The 20,237-nt window shown below is 45.1% G+C and overlaps 1 protein-coding gene across 1 annotated transcript in view; it reads right to left on the bottom strand.

Annotated features, from left to right (window-relative positions):
- Window positions 1–369: 369 nt before the first annotated feature.
- Window positions 370–20,237, bottom strand: part of LOC115388435 (membrane-spanning 4-domains subfamily A member 4A-like) — a 76,879-nt gene continuing 57,011 nt past the window's right edge. The window contains exon 8 of the mRNA XM_030091582.1: window positions 370–867. Coding sequence (XP_029947442.1) covers window positions 799–867 — 69 coding nt within the window. The 3' untranslated portion in view covers window positions 370–798. The remainder of the gene's footprint in view (window positions 868–20,237) is intronic.

Genomic DNA, 20,237 nt, shown 5'->3' with positions numbered 1-20,237 from the left:
TCTACAATACTCCCATCAGTTCTGCAATGTCATCAAAAGTCCTGCGTGGATCTACCAGGACGTCTTCTTCAGTTTTTGTGACGTTTTCCTCTGTTCTGGAAGTGGATTGTTGTCCTCTGTGTGCCTGGTCTTCGTGATGTAATCTGATTACTCTTAAAGGGCCAAAACCACTCAGACACCCTAAGAATCCTTCTTAAAGAATGTCTGCAACATGGTGAGTGTTTCTGCCGCTGGTTTTCCCAATAAAAAACAAAATGTTTTGACAGAGCGCATATCCGTGGATATCCGCCATCTTGTAAAGTCGAAGATCGGGGTGTAACTCTGTCAACATAAACAGTGACTGTCAGCTGACCGCATCACGGGGGAAGACCAAACCTGGCACAGTTATGCATGAGGCTATCCTGTAGCGACATCTAGCGGCCAAAGTCGGAAATTCATTGTATTTTTTTATTAATAGAATCAGTCCGGAAACTTTTGGGTCCCCCCTCGTATAATCAGTTGAGTGAGACTTCAACATGTCTTCACAATGTCTGCACATTGATTTTCAAAGTATTATCTGATCCATATTTCAGCAATGATATATCACTTTGCAGCTTGCACTCATATATTGACGTTCTCATACGCTCTCCCTTCTCACGTCCATGCTTTACAAAAGTCAGAAGCAGAATGCACATTTACCACCATGAAGCTCCTTCAAATACATTCTACGAAAGTCTCTCATGTCTCATTGACATATTTTAAGGTTACAGAAAAAGAAAGAGCAGCAGCGTTGCAATGATCAGATTTGATGTGTGTGGGTTAGTTAGGTTGATAAGCTGGAGGCTCAGCAGAACCCAGAAACCCTGGGTTTTTAAAGTTGGGCTCCACCTTCAAGACAAGAGAACACTGTCAGTGGGATTTTAATTTGCATTAAAAAGATTCACGTGGCAAACACTTATTTTATCTACCTGAGGGTTTGGCTGAGCAGGGGCAACAGATGCTGCTGGGAAATGGGGCGGAGCCTGAGGGGTGACCGGACCTTCTACAGCTTGAACAAAGACTTGTGGCTGCTGGAAGATGAAAAACACAGAGTGTCACTGAGGCCCCGTTTACATGAGAAAGTTTGAAATGAAAATGCATTGTTTTTGTGTTTTCATTTCAGAAAAGGTTTGAGTTTACACGGCAACATTTTCAAAACAATGTCTGTTTCTATTGAAATGTCAAAAACACTGGAAAAAAGCAATACTCTACAAACATGAACAGTGGGAGAACACAAACATACGTATGGAAAGACGACCAAGTTGGATTGTTATTACAGTAACTGTAATCTCTAAAACTGCCAAGTCCCAGAGTTTCCATCATCGACACAGACAGAGTTGGAATATTTTCAAAAAGTTCCACCTCATTACCTGTTGTCAAAGTTATGTTTTCAGTGACTCAAAGCACCGTTTTCACATAAATACTTCATTGATCTGAAGGACGGGTAACTAATCTGGTGAACCAACAATAACGGTGTGTTTCCACCGGACGCGTTTAACGTGACTGCATTCGCACGACAAATGATGCTGGACGCCCGAGTTTTATCACTGGTGTGAGAATTCATTCGCGCGACGCGTCACGCTGGTACAAGTATGCAACACAAAACATCCTGCAGAAACATCACAGCCCTCCTCATCACCGTCTCCTGCACAGCAGAAGTGGGCAGGATTCTTCTGTTTGTCCCACAGTCCTGTGTGCACCCGGCTGTCTGTGTCTGTGAGTGTGTGTGTGTGCGTGCGTGCGCGTGCATACTGATCGATGGTGCGTTTTTTGTTTGTTTGTTTGTTTTTATGACTGTTTTTACTGTTCAGCAATTTGCGTTGTTTTTATGAATATGAAAAGTGCCTTTACAAATAAAGATTGAGATTGAGATGGCTCCGCCCACCACCATCGCTGCTCTGTATTTGGCATGCGGAAGTCAGCTCCGGCTGCGGTCACTTCTGGATGCATGCTGCCCCACTGAGGCGGTATGAGCTCAGTGAATTCCACTGTCTTCTGCAGGAGCTGCGCCTGGACGGCCGTTTCCAGCGCTACTTCAGGCTGACGCTGTTTCCACCAGAAGCGGTGAACAATTGAGCACGCCGCTCGCCGCAAGCTGCTCGCCTTGACATCACGCCCACTGTTTTGCGTGGTCGGAGTCCTGTATGCCCTATGTCAGCACGTCCGTGAAGACCTCCACGCTGACAGGCTGTCCTGGAGCGAATTCACTTGAAAAGTTCAATTATTTCAACTCGAACGATGAGCAACAAGTGATGAAGCAGCGGGCTTCGGGCGGTGAGCGGCGAGCAATGGGCGGGGCCGACTGGCAGTGCAAGTCGACAGACGTGCGGATTTTTCGCTGGAAACGCTTGCCGCCGGCCGCCCGCCACGTCATCGCTTTGCGTCGCGTCCGGTGGAAACACACCGTAACAGATCAACAGTGAGTAGCTGACTCACCTCCATGCAGCAGCAGGTTGCATGACAGGCGTATGCTGACACGATGATTGAAACAATGAGCTCCAGGAACTGGAACACAGCCACCACAGCCGAATAGCCACCATAGTAATCCTGAAGAGAGTTTTAATTAGTATCTGCACACAGGGAATTAGAGCTACATGGATACAACTAATTCTGAAAAGCTAAAGGAGACAACAGCTGCAAATCAGTACATAGATCTTTGTACACTTTGGAGTAAAAAAAAAAAAAAAAGCCTAACAGAAGATTTGATGACACAAAGTGTCTACACAGTTACTGAAATACTTTGGACGTCACCCCTGAATCAAGGTTTTTGAAAGATCACTCAGTGCCACAAAAGCTACACTGTGGAGATGTTTCAAATAACTATGAGAATTCTTACAGGCCTGTATTGGTTGTAGGGGTAGCCGAAGAAGACTGCGGGATCCATCCCATAGAGGATGACACCAGGTACAGCAACAACTGCTGCTATAATGTTGAGCACGAGAGAAGCGTTGATCTGGTGACAAAAGAGAGTCGAGACATGAGACGGAAAAGTTTGACAAAATCTAATAAAATGTCTAATAAAATGTCTAAAATGTCTGCCAAGCAGTGACGAGCAGTAATGGCAGTGTTTCAAGTTCATTCTAATTCAAAGAAAGCCCGAAGTCAAATATCGATGACAGGATCAACCCCCTTTACAGACTCAGATCACATTGAATCCACACAAATCATCCCACACATGCTTTGTCTCACACTAAGCAGTAAGTTCTGATAGACTGGCTTAAATTAAATGGTAAAAGCTGCTGGGATCAATAGTGAATGCTTTATATTAGGGGTGGGACTCGATTAAAAAAATTAATCTAATTAATTAGGGCCTTTGTAATTAATTAATCTCAATTAATCGCATATCGATATTTGACCCGAGATCAGTGAGAACCTTTTTTCAAATGGATTTTGGTATAGTGAATCAATATAGTGATACATGAGCTTAAGCAACAAAACACTGTTCATTTTTTCAGCAAGGAAGGAGGAATTTAACCAAGACAAATAAACCAATACACATTGATTAGTGCAACTTTTGTTGGGCTGGAAGAGGGTCCTTGAAGTAGTCGGAGTGACGTCCTCTTCAACTCTAGCTGTATGCCAGGCTTGCGTGTTGGCCGCTGCTGCGACATGCTTAGCATTCAGTTGATATAGCAGGCTCGATGTGCTGCGATGGTATGCAAATTCTTTGCTGCACAATGTGCATACAGCTTTGGTTTTATCCACGCTGCCATCCGCTGGCTTTTTAAATCTAAATTTTCTGTGCATGAGACCAAGTAGTGCGCTGTCGTCAGGAGCAGTGTTGCCAACTCCCCAGTAAGGAAAGTCACTATTGGCGGTCCTAAAAGTCGCCAGAAGTCGCTAGATGAGGTCGTTACCTAATTTGCAATTTGCATGTAATTGTAATGGACGCTGTAGGAGAGAGGAATAACGTCATGGGAGAAGCAAAATGTGAGTTAAAAAAACACCCTAAATATGTTTAGAACTGCAAATGAATTTTCTTCTGTTTATTCTTGGTTTGTCAGCAAGTGAGCAGTGGCGTATTTGCGCACACGCGATTCATTTGAAGTGTGGAGGAGTGGTGTGGGTCTCCTCTCTGCTCTGACTGCAGCAGGGAGCGCTGTGTGAGACTGGCCGCCTGTGAGTGCTTTGGGACGGGGGAGGGGCTCACGCAGCACCCGCAGCTCATTAAGGACAGCAGCTGCAGAACGAGACGTCCTGTCACGTCTCCAGAGCACCAGAAAAAGTCGTTAAATTTGTTGCTAGTCGCTTTTGACAAAAAAAAAAGTCGCCAGGAGGCTTTGGAAAGTCGCCAGATTTAATGAGAAACTCACCAAGTCGGGAGCTGTTCCGTTGTTGTGTCACAGCGAAATATGTCCGGGTGAAACTCGTCCGGTGACAAACGTTCCGCGACAATTTGCGATAATTTTTTTATCGCGTTAAAATTTCTGTAATTAATTAATCGTAACTAACGCGTTAAAGTCACAGCCTTACTTTATATACATTCTCCAGCTTTTGAGTATGACTTTAAGCTAAATGTTTAGCTAATTTTAATTATTGTTGGAGGAATGTCCCATAAAGGCCAATACAATATAAATAACCCACATTCAAACAGTTTAAATCACATTGATTACTGTTATTCCACATTTTTTGCAATTCAGTCCAAAAATACCTCAATAGTCTAACTTCAATATTGAATCAATAACAAACCTTCAAAAGTTCTATTTTTAAATGCAAGTATCTGTGTCACTCACCAGGCAACGACTCAAATACTTCTCAGCAGCCACCGTCACAGATCCAGAGGCAATGTACTGCAACAACATTTATCAAATGAAACATTATAATCAGATTAAGAATAATCAAATACAATAAAACCACAAGTTCACTTCTTAAGGATAAAGTGGATTTTGTCAGTATTGGTGATCTTCATCATCATCATCGTCAGCAGTCACTCATAGTTTAGTATGACTATCCTTCTTGATCGTTGTGGGTCTTCAGGTGAGCATAGAGGGCTATTCTGGATGAGATTAATCTAATCCAGTGTGGGCAGGAGAAGGTACTGGTGGTGGGTTTGGGTTGGGCCTGTTTGGTGGTCTCTCTCGCCATCCTGTCCTGTGCAGCATAGCGGAGGTCATCACTGTACAGTGCAGCACCCTCACAGACAAGGCTTTTCCAGGTTACCCTGTCTGTTGCCATGTGTACGTCCCTGCACATGAGCTGGACTGACAGCTGGTATATGGCAGGCCAGTGGTGTCAGCTGCACTTTCCTCATGTCCCATGACAGCGAATGAGAGTATTGTGCCCACGTTGTCAAAGAAGGTTTGCATGCTCTTTAAAAATGGCTTTCCTAATCCACGGTACTGGAGCCGTTGTGGAGGACGCCGTACTCGTGTTGAACTCCTTACAGGTGGTGCATTGTCCGAGACGGACACATTGGGATGGGAGGGAGGTAAATTGCTTTCAGTGCCAGGTGAGTTGGTGTCTGGTTCGACTGGATCAGCATCGACGGTAGGTTGTGCTAAGGAATCAGTGGTAGACTCGACACTTTCATTCTCTGAAGAAGGTTCAGATGGTTCTGGCTGTGCCTGAGGCTCAAGTTCTGTTTGTTCTGGTTCAGGCTCGAGAGTGGGTTCAGCAAGTTCTTCTTCTGGTGCAGTGGTGAGAGGCACAGAAGGTAGGTCAGGGGTGGTGATTTCTGGCTGAGGTCTTAGAATGTCCACAGTGGTGACAATCTGGACTGGCTCGAAGGTGAGTGGTTCGTACCAGTGCGTCAGCAGGATTTTGTCATCGGATGGTGGTTCGTCAGGATCAGGGGCAGGTAAGTCCCTTTTGGCAGGTCTTTTTGCAGGCGTCGGCTGGAGTTGTGATGCGGCAGGTAAGCATCCACAGGGCAGGAGTAAATCACGGTGGAGAGTTCTGATGGGTTTGTCGGCATGCTCAGGCCTTATAGTGTAAACAGGTAAATTTGCTGCTTTCTTGATTACCACGTAGATGTTGGGCTCCCATTTGTCTGCAATCTTGTGCTTTCCACGTAGCTGAACATTGCGGATGAGCACACGATCTCCCACTTCCAGCTCGGATGCAGTGACATTACGATCGAAGCGTGCTTTGTTCTTCTGCATCGATTTCTCAGCATTTTCAGAAGCAAGCTGGTAGCTTTTCGACTGGTGTGACCTCAGCTTCTGGACGTACTCAGAGTGACTGTGGGCTGGCTGAGACATGGGGAGTCCGAAAACGAGGTCAATCGGGAGACGTGGCTGGCGACCAAACATCAGCTCGTATGGCGTGAAGCCGGTGGTGTCATTTCGAGTGCAGTTGTATGCATGCACAAGCTGTTTAACAAAATCCTTCCAGTGCGATTTCTCCTGTTCTGCAAGAGTGCTGAGCATGTCCAGTAAGGTCCTGTTCAGTCTTTCCACAGGGTTGCCACGTGCATGATATGGTGTCGTTCTGATTTTGTGGATGCCTGTCAGTGCACAGAGTTCTTTTATTATTCTTTATTCGAAATCGGGTCCTTGGTCACTGTGAAGTTTCTGTGGGATTCCATAGTGAACGAAGAAGTTTTCCCAGAGACACTTTGCGACGGTTTTTGCTTTCTGATTGGGGGTAGGTACGGCAACTGCGTATTTGGTGAAGTGATCTGTTATGACCAAGATGTCTTTGGTGTTGCTCTTGTCAGCGCCAACGTCAAAAAATCCATACATACAAGCTCAAGTGGATAGGATGTCTGGATATTCACCAGTGGTGCAGCTCTCTCCGGTAGTGCTTTGCATTTTATGCATCACTCACAGGTCCTCACCTTGGTCTGTACATCGTTGGCCATTCGTGGCCAGTAAAAACGATTTCGGACGAGGTCCAAGGTGCGCTCAATGCCCATGTGGCCCATCTGGTCGTGTAGGCTCGACAGCACTTCTGCACGACAGTTTTGTGGAAGCACAAGTTGGTGTTGGAGCTGGGGACCAAGCTGCCTTCTCCACACGAGGACATTATTGTGGAGCTCCATGCGATTTAGGTCCCGCAGGAGAAGTGGCAACTCTGGCAGTTGTTCCCTTAAAGTAGGTGGAGGTAATTTACCAGTCTCCAACTGTGTGATGACGTGTCCGAGCACAGGGTCGGCACATTGCTTGTCGGCGATGTCTAATGGGCCCAGCTGATTGACGACCAAGGATGCAAACTGCTGGTCAGCAGTGTAGCTATCTGGTAGACTGTCAGCGGACATGGACAAGGGGTGTACAAGAGCATAACCAGGTGAGTCAGGAGCACTACAGATGAGGTGGCGGTCTGTGAGAGCTTGTACGGCGTGTTGGTCGATGGTGGGGCACTCAAGGTGGGTTTCTGTGAATCTGAGAATCCTTTCCTTCTCTTTTCAGGACATCAGGTCAGAGGAGAGTTCACCATAAGGTCTGTGGGAAAGACTGTCCGGATCCACATTTTTCCTGCCGGCCCGGTAAGTGATCTTGAAGCTGTAGATGGAGAGTGCAGACAACCAGCGGTAGCTTGTAGTGTCGAGCTTAGCAGAAGTGAGGAGGTAAGTTAGCGGATTGCTGTCGGTTACGACGGTAAAGTTGGTGCCGTAAAGGTCGTCGTTGAACTTTTCCACGACAGCCCATTTCAGTGCCAGAAATTCCAGCTTGTGTACTGGGTATCTCGACTCGCTTCTGGACAAGCCCCTGCTGGCGTAGGCGATGACTCTTTGGTGGCCTTCCTGCTCCTCGTATAATACAGCACCGAGGCCGGTGGAACTGGCAACAGTGTGTAGCAGGTAAGGTCTCTTCGGATCGGCGAAGGCAAGCACTGGAGCAGTTTGGAGCAGATCGGTCTCAACGCCGTTTTTGGAGACTATGTGTCCAAGGTTTTACTGATGTTTGGAAGAACGTGCATTTCTCTACTGAGAGCTTCAGGCTGAAATCTTTAAGGCGGTTATGAACTGTCATCAATCTCTCCTCATGCTCCTCCAGAGTTGGTGCGAAGACATTGAGGTCGTCTATGAACACAAGCACTTCTTTCAAATTCATCTCTCCAATGCATTTCCCCATCAGACTTTGAAACTTGGACGGCGCGTTGGTGACCCCCTGGGGCATTTGATTAAACTCCCAGAATCCAAGAGGGCACACAAAGGCTGTTTTCGGCTTGTCACTTTCGTCCATCTCGATTTGATAATCAAATCAATAAATTGTTAAACTTTTAATTGGCTCATCTTCCTTTATGTTGCACCCGCTGAGCCAGGGTGTAACACATTGTCCCGGCAGCCTCTGCAGAATTGCCTGACAAGGTGCTTGTCGAAGTCTGATGCTGCGACTCCTCCTCTTTTCACCACTGTGTTTATTGCCAGGAGCAATCGTTGGAGGTAGCTGGAGGGCTTTTCACCGGGGTCCTGGAGCGTGTTTAAAAACTGTGCAAATAGTTCCTCCCCATCTTGTACTGTTGAGTAGGCTGAGTCCGAGACTTGCAAATAGACAGCAGGTAAAGTGTCCAGCTTCAAACCCCTCACCACTTCTGCAGCAGGAGACATCAAACTTTCCAGTATTTTCCTTGTAACCTATATTGGAGGCAGGTTAACATCAGCCAACAACAGTTCAATATTTGATTTCCAGGTTTCATAATCATTTTCATTCGAAGGTTTTGGTATTTTGCCAGAGAATAGACAGATTCTATAGGCGGGCGTCATGTGGGAGGTAAATTCATTCCGACTCAAAGTGTGTTCCACAATAACTCTTTGAATTCTAGATGGATTGAAATCTGTGTTGAAGAGAAAGATTCTTTGAGGTGAACGCAGCGACCCCTGGTGGTCAGTGAAGTCATATGCAGTTGCACCAGGTGGTGGTGGTTGGGCTGTTGCTCCAGCTGCTGCACCCTGCTGGCCAGGCAGGGACAGGGTGGGGTCCACAGACTGCACTGTATGTTGTTCCTCATCTTGACCACTAGATGGCGGCACATTCATTGAAACCACATGGTCATGGCGTGGTGCATTCATGGGCAGTCAGGTAACATGGGTTTCACATGTCTTCCCAGGATTTAATGTCTGTGTGAAATTTCCTCATGTTTGTCTTTATGTTATCCTTAAACTACTTCTTGTGGCCCCCAGGGGCCCGTTTCCATTTGACAAACTGTGAATACAGGACTTGTTCCGGGAGGTGAGAGTCAGGTACTTGAACCACATGGCTATTCCTTCTAAGCTGGTTTTGGGCAATGGAGGCAGTGATGGTGGAAATGTCGGTCTCCTCCAGGACGCTGGACACTTTCGTCCATCTCGATTTGATAATACCCCGATTTTAAATCCAAAACAGAAAACCACTGAGATCCGGTGAGAGCTGTGAATGTGTCTTCGAGCTTGGAAAGAGCGTATACCTCTTTGATCGTTTGTAAATTGAGTTTCCTGTAATCAATACAGAGCCTGATGCTGTCATTTTTCTTTCTTGCAACCACAATGGGTGAGGCGAAAGGGGAGTCGGATTCTCGGATGACTCCAGAATCAACCAGTTCTTTCAGGTGTTCTCTCACGGCATTCAGGTCTTGTGGGGGGATGGGTCGAGGTCTCTATTTGAATGGAGTTGGATCAAGGAGCTTAATTTTATGCTTTTTTTTTCTGTTCTGCCGAAGTCCATATCATGTTTTGCAAAAACTTCAGGGATACTGTTGAGTTTGGCAATTATTCTGTCTTTCCATTCAGGTGTGAGTGGGGAGTTTTCAAAGTTGAAATCAAACAACGGCTTTGTTGTGTGGGACGAGGTGGATTCTGAGGTTGCCTGTGCAGCACAGGAAATGGACTGAAAAGTACTTATTTCAGCAATCACTGCTCGGGGTGGTATGTACACATCATGTTCAGATTCATTTTTCACAGGAACTGGCAGGAGTATGGGATGAGAACCAGAGAAATCAACGAGGCAGGACTGCACCATTAAACCGCCAGGTAAGTGGAATGACCTGGGGTGTTCAATCATGACTGCTTTTTCTGCATGCACAGAATGAGCGACTGCGATGCCTTCAAGGAGGATGGTTTCCCTTGCAGGAATGGTCTGGGGAGCGGCACTGTTCAATCTTACAAGCCCATGATGTTCAGCACTGCTCATCTTGCGTCTATGTTCCAGGATCTTCTGGACCGCTCGATAGCCATATGGAACAGGGTGGAAGTCTTGCTTTTGTTCACAGGACTGGACGTAGACAAAGTTGTGCCCACCAAAATGAGTGGCTGATGTGTCTTGACATCAGGCACAACCAAAGCCAGCGTGGCAACTTGGGATGAGCCGAATACTCGTTTTAAACGAGTACTCGTTACGGATGATGCATTTTTTCCGAATCCGAGTATAGTCCGAGCATTGTCAGTCATTATTCGTACTCGTGCTGATGGGAGATCCTCATTGGTCTTTCATTCTGCTCCATGCTCCACTGAGACTTGTGAGAGAAGCCAATCAGTGCTGGTAAATTAAAAATTACGCATTTTATTTCTTTGTAGCGTGCATTGTGCCAGAGGAAAACCTTTTAAGGTCGAAACGTCGCGCGACTGTGCACGCTCGTTTTTTTTTTTCCCCGGGGGGTTTTAAGTTTCGTTTTCCCTCGCGGTTTTGTTTTTCCTTTTTTCTTTTCTTTTTCATAATAATTTGGACTTGTGCTCCAGCGGGAGGGTGTGATCTGTGGGAGAGAGATGATAACTGGACCGAGGTCCACTATGATCCGCGCTGCAGCTGCGGACAGGACCAGGAAGCTCAGCAGGGGTGTATCAGAGATGTTCCGGGACACTGGGGAGATTCTGGTGGGGACCATGGGGGAGGCAGTCCCAAACCAGGAAGGCCTGTTCCTTTCCTTGGACTCTGGCTGGAGTCCGGACAACATTTATAGAGAAGCTGTTGTGTAAATTCATTCATACACTTAAAAATATTCATGTTCTGCCTCAATAAAAATACTTGTTCTGTCAATAGTTCCTTTACTATTGTGACCAAAAATATTAAAATATTTATTCTGAGGCTGTTGTGTGAATAAATAATCATTTATATAACTTTAAACATTTTCATATTCTGACGAAAAAAAAAAAAAAAACAACTTGTAAATTGTATCATTGAGTCTGTTCTGTAAATACTTTTCAAATAAACAATAAATATAGCAACTTCTGAGCAATCCATATCAATTTCAGACTTAAAATAGTGTGCCAATTTCGGCCCCACCCCATTTCCGGTTAAACCACGCCCACTTCCGGTTCAGGCCACGCCCCCTCCGAGTACAGATACAGATATAGATAGTTTGGATGGGTAAACAGATACAGATACAGATAGTGGTGTACTCGCTCATCCCTAGTGGCAACATCCACAGGGGTCCCAACGAAGTCAGGAGGGAACGTGATGTTGAGGGCGATGTACCCAAGGTATGGCACGACTTGGCCGTTCGCCCCTTCAACTTCGAGAAGGTCGTTCAGAGGGTGAAGTGAATGGTCTGACAGATGTGCATGGTAGAAGGACTCTGGAACTTTGGTGACTTGTGAGCCTGTACACTGTAGACAGGGAATAGGTGTTCCTTTGATTATGATTTGAGCAGTGCATTTAGTGCCAATGAGTCCTTTGGGATTGAGTGGAAGGGTCTCTGTCACAGGTGTGTGGGACATTGGGATCGGGCAGCCTCTGCATGTCCCACGGAAGAGACTCTACCTAGTTTGACTGGTTCTGGTTCTTGTTGTTGTTTGCGTCCCATAGCACTTTTCGTTGCTGGAGACGTGTTCGTTTTTTGTTGGACCAGGACTGGGTTTGCTGGTTGGCTGCAAGAAGGAGCAATGTGACCATCATCTCCACATCTGAAGCAGAACCCGGCTCTGGGTCTGATGTTCTGTGCTCTGCCAGTTTGTGATTGCGGTGTGCTGCGGTTTGTGAGCTTTGCAGAGGTGCGGGAGGTCTGGGCAAACAGAGCCAACATTGCTGCTGCAGCTTTTTGACCTGTTGTTTCAGCTCATCAATGGAAGAGGCGCTGCGGTCGGTGTGACCACAGGAACAGCTTTGTGCGTGGAGGACTGCACGCTGTTTCGAGGAGCTAATGTGTTTTTTCATGAGGCTCTCCTTTGCCAACTTTCGATCCTCTTCGGTTCTGAGCTGCAGAAGTAGTTCAGCAAATGGCGGTGGGTTCAGTTTTTTCTGTTCCGGTTGTAGGTTTGTTATGATGCCATTTATAATGGTGAACTGCATTAAGTGTGCCATTCCAGTTCCAGGTTTTGCAGCCTGCCCTGAACCTGAGGTCTATAAAAGCCCCACCTTGGCCACGCCCTCCCTCTCTCTCCACCTGGCTGGCAGCATGGCAGCAGCTGCTCTCCACCTCACCTATCATTGATTTACTTCTTGTATGCTTTTAACCCCTAGACCTGTAATAAATTGTTAAACTTTTAATTGGCTCATCTTCCTTTATGTTGCACCCGCTGAGCCAGGGTGTAACACATTGTCCCGGCAGCCTCTGCAGAATTGCCTGACAAGGTGCTTGTCGAAGTCTGATGCTGCGACTCCTCCTCTTTTCACCACTGTGTTTATTGCCAGGAGCAATCGTTGGAGGTAGCTGGAGGGCTTTTCACCGGGGTCCTGGAGCGTGTTTAAAAACTGTGCAAATAGTTCCTCCCCATCTTGTACTGTTGAGTAGGCTGAGTCCGAGACTTGCAAATAGACAGCAGGTAAAGTGTCCAGCTTCAAACCCCTCACCACTTCTGCAGCAGGAGACATCAAACTTTCCAGTATTTTCCTTGTAACCTATATTGGAGGCAGGTTAACATCAGCCAACAACAGTTCAATATTTGATTTCCAGGTTTCATAATCATTTTCATTCGAAGGTTTTGGTATTTTGCCAGAGAATAGACAGATTCTATAGGCGGGCGTCATGTGGGAGGTAAATTCATTCCGACTCAAAGTGTGTTCCACAACAACTCTTTGAATTCTAGATGGATTGAAATCTGTGTTGAAGAGAAAGATTCTTTGAGGTGAACGCAGCGACCCCTGGTGGTCAGTGAAGTCATATGCAGTTGCACCAGGTGGTGGTGGTTGGGCTGTTGCTCCAGCTGCTGCACCCTGCTGGCCAGGCAGGGACAGGGTGGGGTCCACAGACTGCACTGTATGTTGTTCCTCATCTTGACCACTAGATGGCGGCACATTCATTGAAACCACATGGTCATGGCGTGGTGCATTCATGGGCAGTCAGGTAACATGGGTTTCACATGTCTTCCCAGGATTTAATGTCTGTGTGAAATTTCCTCATGTTTGTCTTTATGTTATCCTTAAACTACTTCTTGTGGCCCCCAGGGGCCCGTTTCCATTTGACAAACTGTGAATACAGGACTTGTTCCGGGAGGTGAGAGTCAGGTACTTGAACCACATGGCTATTCCTTCTAAGCTGGTTTTGGGCAATGGAGGCAGTGATGGTGGAAATGTCGGTCTCCTCCAGGACGCTGGTGTTGGTGCACTAATCTGCCCAACCAATCCTGAGGATTTTCCAGAGGCATCCCTTCTGTTGTTCGTGGTCCAGAGAGAGTGGGGAGTACCACTGCTTTCAAGTTTTTGGTTTAGGGTCTTTTGGAGAAAATTAACTAAAACACCGAAAATGGCAACAAAAAAAAAGTAAGAGAAAATGAGTTAAGATACTATTGACAGGAAAACGACTTCGTTAAAAGCATTAAGAAGGTGGTTAAGAAGGTGGGTCTTGAGCCTATTCTTAAAACGCCAATCAATCAGACTTCATTTAAGATGCATTTAAAAAAAATTTGGAATTAAAAAAACCCAAGTCCGTCACAGTATTAAAAAAAATAAAAAAATCAGTATGTAATTGTAACCAGAGTTGATAACCCCAAGTTAATAATTGTGTCATGCCCTCCACCTCTGCCACCATGCCGGGGCAGGATTGGCCTGTCTCTCCTCCTCTCCCCCTCCCTTTTCTGTTTTCCTCAGGTGTGTCTCAGTGTGTGTGGGCAGAGGCAGCTGGCTCAGTTCAATCATCTGATGAGCTTCACCTGTGGCAGAGTGGTCTGATCACCTACACCTGTTCTCCTCCCTATTTAACCTGACTGGTGATGCCGGACTGTCTTTTCGCCACAGTTAGTTGCTGTTCTGAGAACACGGTCAGCTCCTGTTTTGGCTGTTGTTTGCGCTCCTCTAATTCTGCTCTCCCCATTTCCAGTCTGTAGCCGTCTCTATGCTGCCTGCACCCATCTGGGGAAACAACACGGAAGCTCAGCTCACAGCCAGCCTCAGCCAGCTCTCCAGACCATTTCCATGACCCACCTTGACCGCCCACCGCTCTGCTGGACAACCTCTGGGAACCTTCCTCCCCTCTGCTGCTCTACTGGGAACTCTGTGAAGCTCATCTCTGTGGAATACTGGTGGAGTGTAACTCCAGCCTTTAAGAACTTCTGTGAATAAACGCCATCTTAACCTGCCAACCTGCCTCTGCTTGCTTTTCCGCGCTTGAGCCTCAGATCCACACACCGTAACAAATTGTGTCTGTTTCACGTATATTACCATTTAATTGATTTATGCAGAATTAGTACTTTAACTTGGTCACTAGGTGGCAGCAGAGAGCTGTTATTGTCCCTCGTATGAGTATTAAAGAGTTTCGTGTATGAAAAAGGGCTGCCAGTGGCCATCTCACTGAGATCGGTCATTGTGGTTCTCTCCCCTTGGCCTGCGCCAGGCTATGCAGATGCTGTTTTTGAGCTGAAGCTCGAATTACTTTAGAGATGAGATTTTATTTACATGTTTTGATATCGAGATCAACCACAGAAGCAAAGGAGTTGACCAGATGCGTGAAATCTCCTTGAACCCCATAGAAATTGATGTGCCGGTGAGTTATGGCTGCTTTTAAGTGTTGCCTTGGCATGCTGACTCCTGCTAAGTGAGGTTAAAGATGAGATAACAGCATTAAGTCGTGTGAAAGACCAGTCGGGATATTTTTAAGGGGAATTAAGTAAATTTCTGTTGTTGATTCATATTGCATGTGTTGCTCAGTTTTATGTGATTGCTGTTTTGCCGTTTGTTGATGCTGTGCTGATTACTGTTGCTCGTGTGCAGATGGTAGAAGACGTTTTATGTTATTGAATCCTTGTATATTGTTGTACTATAATTGGAAAATCCTATTTTGTCTTTGTTTGAATTATATGTTTTATTCCAGCTGGTAGTTCCTCGTTCAAGGCTGAAATCCAAAGGAGACTGCGCATTTGAGGTTGTGGCACCCATTCTGTGGAACACCCTCCCAGCAAATCTAAGATCAGTGGACACTGTCGACACTTTTGAAAAGCAGCTCAAGATCTGTCTTTTTAGACTTGCCTTTGAGTGATTTGTTGTTTATCTTGTTTTGTTTTATGTCCATTTTTGCTCTGTGCTTTTATGCCTTGTTGTTTTATGCTTTTGTAAAGCACCTTGTGACTTTTATGCTCTAGAAAGGTGCTATATAAATAACATTTTTTACTACTATTATTATTATTATTATTAATATTATTATTATTATTATTATATTATTATTATTACTATTTTATTACTATTATTATTATTATTATTAATATCATATTGGAAGTTATGTTGTTCACATACTGCCCGGTGTGAGTAAAAAAAGACAGACTGTTAGAATGGTGACTTTACTGAAGAGAATGGCTATATATTTTTTTAAGTAATTGTCCTGCACATCTGTGTTGGCTGTTCTTTTTTTTTTATCTTTCATTCTTCGAGAGCATGCCACTCTGGGTTGATGTCCATCCTCGTCTCCCTCTTCATCTCAGTCTGCATCCCCAGCTCCACCATCTTGGGCCATCTTATGGACACTCATTGTAAAGGGAGGTAAGACTTTCCTGAGTGCACTCAGTAGTTTTTCCTTTCTTTCCTTTATTGTTTCTCCTGGTTTTGATTACCTGTCTGGCCAGTCTGAAGAGGACATTTCCTGGAAAAAAAAATCTCTGGAATTGCAAAAGATGTGGGTGAAATGATCATTGTAAATAGTTAATTGTCATGTTTCTTTGTTCAATATACTTCCAAATTGCCATTTGTTGTCATTTTGTGTTTTTTGGGTGAAGGATAGAAGGTCCACCTAAACAGATATCAGAATATTCCTAACAAACTCCCTCCCGAACCTAAAGCACACCTAAAAAGCGGTGCAGACACAAAGGGAGGGTTATATAATTAAAAAAAAAAAAACATAGCCACACGTTCACCACAATTGCTCGCATGTACACACACACACACACACACACACACACACACACACACACACACACACACACACACACACACACAAACGGACACTGACACTCATATACAGTATACTATATATAAGAGTTGCCAGTCACATGATCTTCTGTTGCTCCATTCTCAGACTTAACTGGCCTCGAGCTCAAAACTCCACCCAGTGATGTTCTGAAAGTAACTTGAGTTAAATGAATGACCATGCCAAGCCCTGCCTCTGAAGTCCTGTATGCTGCGTCCTTCTCTTAAACTGGTTGTGAAGACAGAGACGGCTTGAAGGCAGAGGTACATGAAAACTGGACTCACGATCAAAGCTCCCCAAACAAAGATCCCGCTGAAAACTCCCAGTGAAGGTTGGTAGACAGCCGTCGCGATCCCAAACAGCAGCGTCATGTTATGGCAATTTTATTTTAATAAAATGCATCAGCCGGCGAGTTCGTTTTGGTCTTTTTATTAAGCTGTACAGCAGGAGAAGTCACACAGTCAACAGAGTAACAGAGTGAGTTCTGCTTCCGTTTTCCAAATTGTAATACACTTCTTGTGCATCTCCAGTCGCTGCACATGTTCAGGCTTCAACTTCCCCTTCGAAGTCATCATTTTATCCCATTCCGCCTGAATGTCTCTTTCGACCTTCTTTATCTGATTCACACTCAAACTGCCCCCCTCGGGGAAACCAAACCTTTCACTCCATTCTCTCACACAGACCACACACTCAGACCCATACTTTTTCGACATGTCGTTACATATTGGGGTGTCTGGAGGACTCTTCTCTTTAACAGATCTGTTACCCATTTTCAATTGGACGTCTCCAACGGCCTTTTCGCCTCTACGGTCCCAGCCCAGACCCGAGGGTGCAAAAGTGCTAAAAAACCCTCTCCAATCTCTCTCTCCCACTCCAAACACTACTCTGGGAAGATTGAAGTTTTATGCTGTTATTATAGTGACCGGCACTACATCAGTCACTCGCCCTCCAACCAGTCCAATATGAAAAGAACTCACCGGGTGCTTGTAGGAGTTTTCCCTCAAAGGGGGAAAACCAGTTCGTGGATCCTAGCGGTGGTCCGGTCGGCAGGTGCGAACCCAGTCCCCGTAGAGTCCGTCAATGGCGGTGGGGCTGCAGCAATTTGTCCGCAGGATGGCCGATCACCGGGTCCCCGTCCCCCGCCGGATTCCACTCGTAGGATCCTGCCGACAACGCCAACTGTTATGGCAATTTTATTTTAATAAAATGCATCAGCCGGCGAGTTCGTTTTGGTCTTTTTATTAAGCTGTACAGCAGGAGAAGTCACACAGTCAACAGAGTAACAGAGTGAGTTCTGCCCTCGCAGGGGCGTGCAAGCCTCTAATAACTATCTGCTGCGTTCACTCCCAGGGGCCTTGACTGCACCCAGCCGCAGGCTGGATACAGGAAGACTCCCACGAGTGCCCGCAGCTGCTACGCTAAGATTATCAGGAAAAGTAAATTCTAGACAAAGCAGTCGCGGTTCCCCACACATTGGAGTGTGGGAGCTACGGTAGACAAAGCAGTCGCGGTTCCCCACACATCGGAGTGTGTGAGCTACGGTTGTTTACAAAAAATATCTCTGTGAGCACTACAAGTGAGAAACAGCATGCATACATGAGAAATTTCCATCACAGTCAACACGCCAATCATGATCTGAACGGTCTGCAGAGACAAACAGCAGAAACCCGACTGATGACAAACTGTTTTGAAAGAATGAGAGAGAATCTGATACAACTGGAAACCCTCATGTGAGGGGATCACACAGCTCACAGCCCAGACAGACACACACTGGCCGCCGAAGCATCCGTCTGGCCCGTCAGACAGACAGACAAAATGGAGCCTGAACAAAACCCTTTCGCCAGGCTGGGGACCATGCTCAGGCAGGGTTCTGAAGTGGTTTTGACACACACACAAAAAAAAAAAAATCATGCAGAGGAGGCATTTTGACATCTGAATGAACAAATGGACAGACAAACAGACAACCAGACATGGTGAATACAATACAGCCTCATGGATGCTGTGCGCTCGGGATCGAACGATCATTGGCACCAATTTTCAGCATTTTGATGCAGATTGGCATCAGCCCAGTTTTAAAAATACCAATAATTTAAAAAATCCATATCGGGCTATCTCTATGCTGCGAGGTGTAAAAACTTTTTCATTTCACTGGACTGCTGACGTTGGATTGCATTCTGGCTGTAGATAGATACATACATAGATAGATAGATAAATACATAGATAGATAGATAGATAGATAGATAGATAGATAGATAGATAGATAGATAGATAGATAGATAGATAGATAGAAATCAAATCTAAGTTAACCCTTTATTGGGCAGTCAGTGAAATTTCAGCAAACTCAACGGTGTCATTAAAAAATGAGTAATGGCTTCAAATCGAGTTCCAGAAAAATCTTCAGTACTTCTTTGAACCAGAAAAAAAAAATCCCATTGATTTCTCTGGAAGGTCTACTACACACTTATTTATCTCAGTTTTGCTATTCATAGTCTCTTGCATAAAAATGTGACAATGAGGAATTCCACATAATCCGTCTGCGGTCAGGTCCGGTCCAGTGTGCTCCGCTCCGCTCCGTATTCTCAAAACCCACAGCGCGCGCATTGCTCCGCTGCGCCTCTGTTCCGCCAGGCCGGAGAAGCAGAGATGCGCATGCGCGAGGAGCACAAAATCTCGCGATATGCTGCGAGTACAAATAAGCCAAGAGACACAGTAGGTGGCGGTATGCACCTAAGTTGTTGGTAGCCACCCGCTATTACTCCAAAGAAGAAGAAGGAGCCAGAACAACAAAAACACGATCATTTCTTGCCCACTGCGCCTGATTTTAAGGTTATTTTTGACTTTACGTCGTCGCTGCTGGGTGTTTCTTAGTCCATAATATTTCACTGGTGGAGCCTCCACTTCGAGTCCTGAAGGGAAACAATTTATTTTAGTCCAAGGCAACTTGTCAACACTCATTTATTTATACTTCAATCTATTTTCAGTGCATACACATATTTAAAAAAATGCTTCCAAGCTTTAAACCATCATCGTTGGAGAATGGTCCATTCTTCAAATAGTAATATTTAATATGTGCAGATTAAAAAAATTGGATGAAGCTCTGAAGCAAACATATTTCTTTCTTCAGCCTTGATATTTAAGAAAACCCAAATAACATCCAGACAAAAATTTGGAGATCACTCACAACTTTCAACATGGCAACAAACCAAACGTTGTCTCATGTTACCTGTAACACAACAGTGGTACTGGAGGTCAAAGTAATACCACCCAGTGTTACTATATGTTTACATATATTTCTCTCTCAGGTGTTTTGAGTCAAATATAGGAACTTCTGTTTTATCTGCGTTCACAAGCAGAGAATTGCAACTTGTATGACTTCATCTGTGTCATCTGATTTCATAGATAAATAGATTTATGTATCATCTGCATAAAAAGAAAAGTTAATGGAGTTTTTCACACATTTCATTACAAATTTCAGTCAAATAGATCATTTGTACATAAATATCACGTGGCTGAGTTGTAACTACTTTTTCCAGGATTTTAAAGATGAAGGGCAAGTTGGCAATTGGGCTCTAACTTGTTAAAACACCTAAGGAAACAAACACATTTCTTGTCTGCACATCAGTGCATCCATCCCCATCCTACTGCCTTTACCATGAAGAAAACATAAAAAAAAAACAGCCACAGAAACAGACAGCTCGTAAACCACTCCTGACGTTCAACATACCAACCAACATACAAACTGTATCTTCACTCAAACCTGTAACGATCCAACAGCTCATGAAAAGAAGGAGAAGGTGCATTTTGTATCCTCTTACAATCCGTTAAGCTTGCCAACTGTGAAAATCATCAACAGGAAACATGTGTTTCAAGGTTTTTTTGATGGGGCATGAAGTTTGGAGTTAGCGAAGCAACGCTCGCAGGTGTGGGATGCACACTGCAACATCAAAATTCGGCAATAGTATTCTATCATGCAGTATCAAATTCTAAACAATGGTGAGGATTACAACAACAACAACAACAACAACAACAACAAA

The sequence above is a fragment of the Salarias fasciatus genome, chromosome 5, assembly GCF_902148845.1.
Source record: "Salarias fasciatus chromosome 5, fSalaFa1.1, whole genome shotgun sequence".
In the NCBI taxonomy this organism is placed as follows: Eukaryota; Metazoa; Chordata; class Actinopteri; order Blenniiformes; family Blenniidae; genus Salarias; species Salarias fasciatus.
The sequence above is the reverse complement of the archived record's forward strand: the minus strand, read 5'-3'. Positions and strand labels throughout refer to the sequence as shown.